The 8,774-nt window shown below is 63.1% G+C and overlaps 2 protein-coding genes across 2 annotated transcripts in view; one reads left to right on the forward strand and one right to left on the reverse strand.

Moving 5' to 3' along the window:
* Window positions 1-698, forward strand: part of MNEG_7024 (protein phosphatase methylesterase 1) — a gene marked incomplete at both ends in the record, with an annotated part of 1,932 nt that extends 1,234 nt beyond the window's left edge. Inside the window, one exon of the mRNA XM_014044501.1 lies at window positions 449-698. Within this exon, the coding sequence (XP_013899955.1) occupies window positions 449-698 (250 nt within the window). The remainder of the gene's footprint in view (window positions 1-448) is intronic.
* Window positions 699-1,565: 867 nt separating this feature from the next.
* Window positions 1,566-7,856, reverse strand: MNEG_7025 (Auxin transporter-like protein 3; the record flags this gene model as incomplete). Its single annotated transcript, XM_014044502.1, has 15 exons — window positions 1,566-1,632; window positions 1,944-2,033; window positions 2,239-2,332; window positions 2,692-2,766; window positions 3,068-3,260; window positions 3,684-3,780; window positions 4,141-4,170; window positions 4,502-4,687; window positions 5,049-5,106; window positions 5,370-5,466; window positions 5,858-5,971; window positions 6,344-6,458; window positions 6,657-6,679; window positions 7,410-7,564; window positions 7,808-7,856. 15 exons carry the CDS (start codon window positions 7,854-7,856, stop codon window positions 1,566-1,568), a joined length of 1,443 nt encoding a protein of 480 aa, XP_013899956.1.
* Between the last annotated feature and the right edge of the window lie 918 nt (window positions 7,857-8,774).

Genomic DNA, 8,774 nt, shown 5'->3' on the forward strand with positions numbered 1-8,774 from the left:
GTGCATGTGTGTGTGTGTGTGTGTGTGTGTGCGTGCGTGTGTGAGAGAGAGTGTGCATGTGTGCAGGTGTGCGTCTGTGTGTGTGTGCGTGTGTGAGAGAGAGAGAGTGGGCGTGTGTGCATGTGTGTGTGTGTGTGTGTGTGTGTGTGCGCGCGTGTGCGTTTGTGTGCGCGCGTGCGTGCAAGCATGAGCGCGCGCGCATGCAGATTGGAGTACGCTTGAATCAACGCTGTTTTGCATGCTTCCTGGCGCCCTTGTGTCCCAGCAAGCATCACCCATTCAACAGCCGCGCAACCCCATCGGCTTGCGCCTTTTTATGCTCCCAATCTGAAGACCGAACACCTTGAAACCAAAATCCTGCCACCAGTGCGTGAAGCCCTTGCGCCGCCCCCCAACACACACACACGCACACACACACGCACAAACACACACACACGCGCGCGCACAGGCTGGACCGGGAGCTGACAATCGGCCAGATGCAGGGCAAATTCCAGCTGGTGCTTATGCCCACAGCCGGCCACGCCATTCAGGAAGACGAGCCCGAGAAAACGGCGGAGCACCTGGCGGCGTTCCTGCACCGCTTCCGCATCGGGGAGCCGCCTATGGCCATCCCCCGCGCGGCGCCGGGCGTGCGGCCCGTGCTGCCAGTTGCGGCGGGGCCGCTCGCGCCGCAGGGGCGTGGGGGGCTGCGGGAATGACTAGTGGTTGCGGTCCGGCTCGGGCGCACCCCTTGATACTTGGCAGGTTTTGTTGGGCGGCTGTGAGTGTGGTTGCCTCCGCATTTACATGTGCAAGCCTCTTGAGCAGAACAAAAGAAGCCAGAATTGTACATGTATTAATTGACAGCATACAGCTCAGCACGCAGTGCATTGTAGGGGGTCATATTTTATTGCCATGCTGCATTCGTGCGGCGCCGCCATCGCGGCAACCCCACCCACCCAAACCCAACCAGGCTCAGCAGCGGCGCCTGTTGCGCTCACTACCCGTCGGAGCGCGTAGCCAAAGCACACGGGCGACATGCAGGGCGCGCATGCGTCCATCATCTGCAGTCCAAACGTTTGGGTTTCTCGCATGCGGGCCCAGAGGCGCAGCGCTGGCCGTTCCTCAAGAGGCTGAGAGGGCCAGCCCGCAAAGCGGGGCGCCCCTGCGCGCGGCACGAGTAACCGTGCTGCGCCACTGCGCGCGACGTGTGCAGTGGGTGCACGAGTGCATGTACATGCTCAACAGGGGCTCTGCACATCAGCATGATCTGATGCTCCGGTCAGGCAAACGCCAACGCACACCATATCAGAAAGTGCACTGTCATCAGCGCACGTTGGCAAAGCCAAAGGCAGCAAACTCCCATTTGGTTCATTTCATCGTCAAGAGAAAGGCAGATTGAGCGAGGCTGAAGGCGGGTGGTGGTGGCAATTGGTTGGGGCGGCGGGGCACCACCGCCTGCCAATTTTAGAAATACTTGATGAGTTGCCTCCTTGCGAAAGGCAGCGGCCGCGCCCTCTGCCCCGTCGCCCGCCTGGCAGCTGCGCGGCAGGCGCCAGTGGCAGCCGCTGGTCGGCCCGCCTGCATTAGCAGTTGTAGCACTTGGCAAAGAGGCCAAAGCTGCTGACGGCATCGATCAGGCCCACAACAGAGCTGAGGGAAAAAAATGGTTGAGGGGAGGCGATAGGGGGAGGGGGAGTCAACGCTGGAAGTGAGCATTTACGGGCTGGCCAATGGTCCCAATCCCCTGGCAAACTGCGGCAGCGCCGCGCCTCGGCTGCGGGGCGGGTGCCCAGGCGTATTCGCCACTGGGACGCACACTCCTCGTACTCATCGGGCGGCAACCGCAGGCCGGGGCTCAGACGTGCTGTATCCCTTGTTCGCAGGTGCGCCTTTGCCTAATTCCAAAGCCTGACATCAAAGGCCGAAAGACAATGCGGCACCTGTCGGCGCCCGTCACCCACCTGTACCCGCCAAAGCCGAGGCCGGCGACCGCCATGCTGAGGGTGATGAAGGCGTTGAGGATGAAGGCGCCGGTCCAGCCGCCCAGCCACCTGCAGGCAGCAGCGTGTGCACAAATGCAGGCGCGTGCAATGCCTCGGTGAACGCCGCCGGGCATGATTTACTCGTGCATTGTCGTGCAGTGCGAGAGCACAGAAAACCAAGTCATTGCCATCAATACAGCGTGCCAAGCCCAGCCGACTGCACGGCACCGCAGTTGCCGCCCAGCTGTCGTCACGCCTTTCACAGACCCCGCACCTGGGGGGCTTGAGGATGGCATTGTCGCGCCTCTCCTGGGTGCGGTAGTAGAGGCTCCATGCCACGCAGGGGATGATGTAGGTCTCAAATGTCACTGTGACGTCACCATGACAGGGCAGGACAAGACAAAGACAGGGGGGGGTGAGGGTGCGACCGGAGGCTTTTGCTGTGCAAAGTTGGCACAATGTGTCGCGCCGCTTGCAGCCACTTCAGGTCCTTGGAGCTGCGAGCTGGCGCAGACCCGCCAGTCCAGAGATATTCCAAGCGCGGGTGGCAAGCCGCGCCAGCGCACGTGTGTGCGGCAGCAGGGCTGGGCCGCAGGGTGTGGCCCAAAGTGGCAGGGGCGCCAGCGCCAAAGCCACTCGAAAATTAAGCTTTAATGCAGCGGTCCAGGAACCGCGGCTCGGGCCGCCCCGACCATGAGCGCCCCGGCAGCCTGAGCCCTGGGCTCACCGGCGAATGCGCCCAGGAGATCGTTAATGACTCCGAAGAAGGGCAGCATCAGGGCGATGAACCACACAAAGAGGCCTGGCGGCGCAGCAGAGGGGGGAGGGATGGATTTATGGCGTTGATTGAGAGAATAGCAGGGGGGCGGGGCAGAGTGCTGGCCGGGCACTGGCCGGGTCCCCGGCGTGGCGAGAGGCGCGACGGCGGCCGTTATGGGCGCATCTGTTGTGCGAGCAGGCAGTCCAAAGGCTGGCTCTGCTTGCACTGTGCTGTGGGGGTCATAAGCCCTTTCTTTCGACCATCCCAAGCAGCAGCAACTGCAGCTGGGCCCTGCATCACTGCGCGGCTCGGGCCCCGCGTCCAGCCCCGCCCGGCCACCCACCAACGGGGATGCGCGAGGACAGCCTCCATCTGAGGGCCTTGTAGTGGGTTCCGACCAGCTTCTCCCACATGATGCTGACCGGGAGGAGGAAGAGGGCAAAGGCCACCAGCTGGTGTGCCACCATGAGCACGATGCCCACGTTCTTGGCGGCAGACGGCGGGAAGATCGCAAAGGCGTTGCCCTTGACGGCGGCCTGACGGGCGCGGGCGGATCAGGTGGGGGGACGGATCAGATGGGGGAGTGTGACGTCCCGGAAACAGGGGCTGTGGTGTCCAGAGAACTTCTGCTCGAGGCCCGAGCATGCAGGTGCATGGCTGCGGTGTTGAGATGCACCACAGCCGTGCAGCTGCGTGCAGCGAGGCAGTGCGCGCATCACACGAGCCCCGGCTCAACTCGCTGCATTGACCCACGGGGCCCTGGGCATGCGAGCACCCCGGGCTGCCACGCCGTGCGTGCAGCGCCGCGGCGCGTCACGTCTGCCACCACAGCGCGCCCCAGGGAGGGCGGATGCGCGTGTGTGGTGGTGTATGCGGTGAACTTGGTGTGCGTGGCGTGCAGGGCCCGTGCGGGCGTGCGTACCCTGACCCCTAAACCCTAAACCCTGAAAGCGGCCCACCTCCGCGGGGAAGGCCAGGAAGGTGAACAGGGCGTTGGGCAGGGTGAGGGTCAGGGTGACGTACGTCAGGGCGGTGGCGAAGGTCTTGGAGAACTTGCTGCGTTTTGGGACGAGGTGGGGAAGGGGGGGGGCGTATGTGGGGAGAGGGGGCGACGTCTGTGGGCTGGGGGCAGGTCGGAACCGCGCTCTTGGGGGCCCAGGGGGCCGGCTGGCCAGCCAAGCGACGAGCACGATTGGCACTGGCTCATCTGCACCTCCCCGCGGACCACGCAACGTACACACACGCTATTCCACACACATACACACACACACACACACACATGCGTCTGCACGGACATACGCCCGCGCGCACACGCGAACTTGCATATACGCTCGAATGCACGCGCACACACGCGCGCACACACACACACACACACACACACACACACACACACACACTCAGGGGACTGCTGCGCACCTGGGGCGGAACTGGGAGTCAACCAGCTCCCTGCGAACACATGCCGGTGCATGTGCAGGGGAGGGGGCGTCATGTTGTGCCTCAGCCTTTGGTACAAGACTGAATATTAGCGGGCCCAGGCGGGACCCCGGCAGGCAACACCCTCTTGACCTCCCCTGAGAATCCCGAGAGGCACCACACAGGCCCTGGCGGCGGGCCAGCCTGCTCGCGCGGCCAAGTCGAGGGGCCGGGCGCTCGGATGGCTCTGAGCAAATGGTGATAACCCCCAGCTAATCGGGGGCGCATGCGCTGTCAAGGGCCTCACGCCGGGGGCGCGCGCCCAGCCAGCGCGCGCGCCGCGCGAACGGCTCGGGCTCCTCACATGATCATGCAGTGGCCACCGAACGTGAATACGATGTTGGAGAAGCCCTGGAAGAAGGCGTCCAGGCCCAGCGGCGGCTGCGTGGCGGCCGCCGCGTTCAGGCCGTGCTTCCAGGACTCGGCCATCATGTACCAGGAGGTGTAGGTGGTCCCGATCAGCGCGAGGAGGCTGAACAGGCGCATGTTCCTGGGGAGAGTGGGAGCCAGGGGAGGGTCGCGTGCGCGTTCAAAGCGCGTGTCTTAAGGGCGGATGGTTTTTAAGAGGCCGAGAATGTTGGCAACACACACGTGTATGTGTGTGTATGTGCGTGTGAGTGTCTGTGATCACGCACGCGCATGCTGTGCGTGTGCGTATGTCTTCAAATGGGTGGCGCTCGCAAGGCAGTGGGGAGGTGATGACGGGCGAGGTGAGGTGCGGAACGTCCAGCGGGGCTGAGGACGGCGTGCGGCCGCTTCGACCGCGAGCGCTGTGGTGATTGTCAACAGAGCCTGCTAGGTTGCGGCGTCGCTGGTGTGCTGCGCGGGTCGTGTGCGTGCTGCCGCCGCACCTGAAGCTCGGGATGAGCGTCGTCAGCAGGGCCAGGGCGCCAAAGATGAAAGTGTAGTCTGGGGATGGTGCGCGCGTGAGGCAGAGGTTGGGAAGGGGGGCCAGCACGTCAGGAGCGGAGCTGGGGCAGGTGAGCGCTGCAAACTGACGACGACCGCGCGCCTCGCACCAGTCCTGGCGGCCACGGCGTCTTGCGCCGGCAAGCTGCTCCCGACCGTGCTGGCTGCGGCCGCAGCAGCCTCTGCTGTCTGCACAGTGTGATCTTGATCATGCGTTGCCACGCCTCGGGAAATGTGCAGGACGCCACCGCCGGGCCGCTCACCGCGCTTGGAGAGGCCTGTCCCCAGGGAGTAGAAGTTGGAGGCAGACGCAATGATCTGGGCCACACCCAGGCCCACCAGCTCCACGATGTTGACGATCTGGCGCCGTGGCGGGATGGGTCGAGCACCGGTATCGGGTCGATATGCAAAACAATGAGCTGTCTGAGTGGATGAGATGCAGCAATAGCAGCTAGCCCTAGCCACCTAGCATTGCCCGGCTGACGGTGATCGGTTCAAACCCCAGCTGTCATAATCGTATCTGATCCAGCAACCCTCAGGCCACTGCACTGACACAGCGAATACCCTTCAGTATGATGCAGGTGGGCAGGGGCCAACAAAACACGGGTTGGGCTTGCAGCCGTGCCGCAAGGCACCCTACCGCGTTTCCGGCTGGTCAACCATAATCACGCCTGTTCAACCAAAATCACGCCTGCTGCACAGCTTGCCATTCCTAGCCGGACACATGCCGCAAAGCCTACAGCCCACTCACCCGCGCGAACTCTCCGAGCCACCGCAAGCCGGTGACGTTGGTGATAATAGAGTGGTACTGGGTCACGCGCGTGCGGGTCTTGCCACCGTTGTTGTACCACGTGCCCTTGCGCACCTGTCGACACGCGCGGGCACGAACGATCGCGGGGTTGGGACTCCGCAATCCACTGGAAAGGTGGGAGTGTGCGCTCCAACGAGGGAGAGGGGACCTCCAGGTGCCGGCAGCTGGGCCAATCACACAAGTCAGGGCGAGGCGTGTGATTTGAGGCGTGCGCTGGCATGACACAGCTCTTTCAAGGTCAGCGCAACTGGAACAGCTATCGTTGCAAATACGGCACATGTTGGGTTTGCTTGATTTGGGGTACGAGTGAGAATCTTTTGGTGAGTCAGCTCAGCAGAAATTTCTTGGGGGAAAAGCATGCGGCTGGTGCGCGCAGCACGCCCGGCGACGCCCTACGTTGCACCCGCATCGGTGGATTCCGCCCACCTCGTCCCTCTTGTATTCGTGGTACAGCGCCACCAGCAGGAAGAGGGTGTAGACCGCAAACGCGGCGCACCCCACTTGGGTGAATATGCCCCCCACCAGGGAGAGCTTGGCCATACTGTTTCGGGGACGCGGGGCGCAGCACGGTGTGCGAGAGGGGGCGGGGTGGGGCTGGGGGTCCCCAGGATGCGAATGCATATCCGAGGCGGAGGCGCACCAAGGCAGCATGACGATTTATGTGCAGAATAAGATAAGGCCAGCCACAAGTTCATCTTGGGTATGTGCAAACCAAACCCTGCAAGTCAGCCACGCCCACCTGTTGGGCAAGTTGAGGATGACCTTTGAATATCAAGATATGCAATTCACGAGGAGAGGAGTTGGGTGGGTGGGTGAGTGCAGACAGGCGAGGAGGAAGCGTGGGCATATCATCCAAGAGGAGCGCGAGTCCGCCGACAGGGCCTTGTGCCTTGGTCGGCAGGCACCAGCGGCGCACCCTCTCCAGCGCGCAGCGATAAAAGCAACGTGGTTTGCGCGGCCCAGATTGCAGTAAGGACAGACGCTCTGGCCCCGTTACGCACCTGTCCGACCTGGTGATGTCAGCAACATTTTTTGTGAGGGGCATGGGGCCGGTGGGGGGAGTAGCAGTGCCTGAGTTTAGTTGACTGATCGGATTGCGCGCGCCGAGCTGTGCGTCGCTGTTTTGATTGTCAGGGGACAAAGGACTGAGGGCGGTCTGGGCAGGCGATGCAGCAGGGATTCAAAGGGACTGCTGCAGAGTGCGAGGTGTGGTGAGGTGCGGACTGGTGGCGGCGGCAAAGGATGACGAAAGGCTTGCGTCGGGCGCAGCAGGGGCTCGACAGTGACAGATTCGTCTGCAGGGCCGGAGAGCTGCTTTTGGGGGCGGGGCCTGGCGCGTCGTTGGGCGAGCCGAGGCATCCCGCTCTTGCGCCTGCCGGCCGCGAGGGCAGCTTTCGCGAAGCAGGCGCGAGGCGGCCCTCGGGCCCGGGTGACGCGTCGGCACGCCGGGTGACGGGCCCTGGTGAGGGGCGTGCAGGGGCCCCCCGCGCACCTGCGCCGACGCCGCCGTCAGGAAGCCGTCCAAGGGGAAGCCGCCCTCCCAGATGAGCTTCTTCCACAGCGGCGACTGGGAGACCTCAGAAGCAGGGGCGCCATGCCCGGGGTGCTGGTCCAGATCATCGCCGGTGTCGACGCCCTGCACCAGGGCTGCGGTGCGACGGGAACCGGCAGTTTTTGTGAGCGTCAGGCTAGCGGCTACCGGCTGGATGCTGCTGGGGCTTGGGGAAGCGCCGCTTTAGAGGCAGGGCGGCAAGGAACGAAACGCGTCGGGGCTTGTCACATGTCATAGTGGCGGCGGCTTGGCTCGAGCGTCACCCACGCGGACTACGGGCGAGAGACCCGCGCAAGCAACCAGGCCATCACATATGTGCTCTTCAACATGTGACTCACCTTCAGCGTCGGCAAGCTTGCCGTCGCTGTAATCCACGTCCTTGCTCATCTTGAGTGGGTTTCGCGCGGTAGGGCTGGGAGGTTTTCCAGCGCTATGCAGCTGCCGGGAACCTTGGATACTGAATTATTGCGGCGATGTAAACCAAGGACACTCGCGGGTTGGCAGACGTCACAACGATGTGGTGAGGCTTTGCGTACCCAAACAGCCATGTGGAGAGGCGCCACGCGGTGTATAACAAGACGCGGGACGAGGAGTCGCAGTGTTTTTGTGTACGAACGCAATTAAATGCATCGCTTACGAGCACCGTACTGCGGGCGCGCACGGCCGGGCGTACACAGCCAGGCGTCCCAGGTGACTGATGACGTCCTGTGATCGGCTGCACCGACGTATCCTGCAAATTTGACGCCATCGTGGGGCTGCAACACTGACAGTGTGGATTCGCAGATTGAATTGCGGAAAGGGGTTGATGGCGTGGCGTGCTCTCATGCTGGTCAACCCGGTCAAACTGCACCTTCTTGTGGGTGGGGGGAACACAACACTCATCAGCTCAGTCCATCAACAGTCAAGGACGAAACCCAGCCCGCACTTGAGAGAAGGTCCTTGTGATACCGCCATAACCCGCGTATTACAAACTCGAGCCAAAAAAAATGATATCAGGTCCTGTTGGGCAAGCCTGAGAAGTTGAACAGGCCCAGTCGATCAGCGCAGATGGAGATCAACACGGCGGCATAACGTCACAGTGCAGCCAGGTCGCGCCCGCAGGCTGCGAACCAAACACAGCAGCCGAAGCGCCAAGTGAGGGTGCAGACAGAGAGGTAAAGAAGTCAACCCACCAGCGGCAGGCGCGCGCTCGGTCGCAGCCTCGGGGGTGAGGTGGGCTGTGGCAAGGAGCTCGAATGGCGCGAAAAAGCGGGGCGCCCGCCGGGAGCCTGCGGTTTGGCGCGGACGGGCGACGCCGGCGGCTGC

Source organism: Monoraphidium neglectum (assembly GCF_000611645.1).
Source record: "Monoraphidium neglectum strain SAG 48.87 unplaced genomic scaffold scaffold01207, whole genome shotgun sequence".
Lineage (NCBI taxonomy): Eukaryota > Viridiplantae > Chlorophyta > Chlorophyceae > Sphaeropleales > Selenastraceae > Monoraphidium > Monoraphidium neglectum.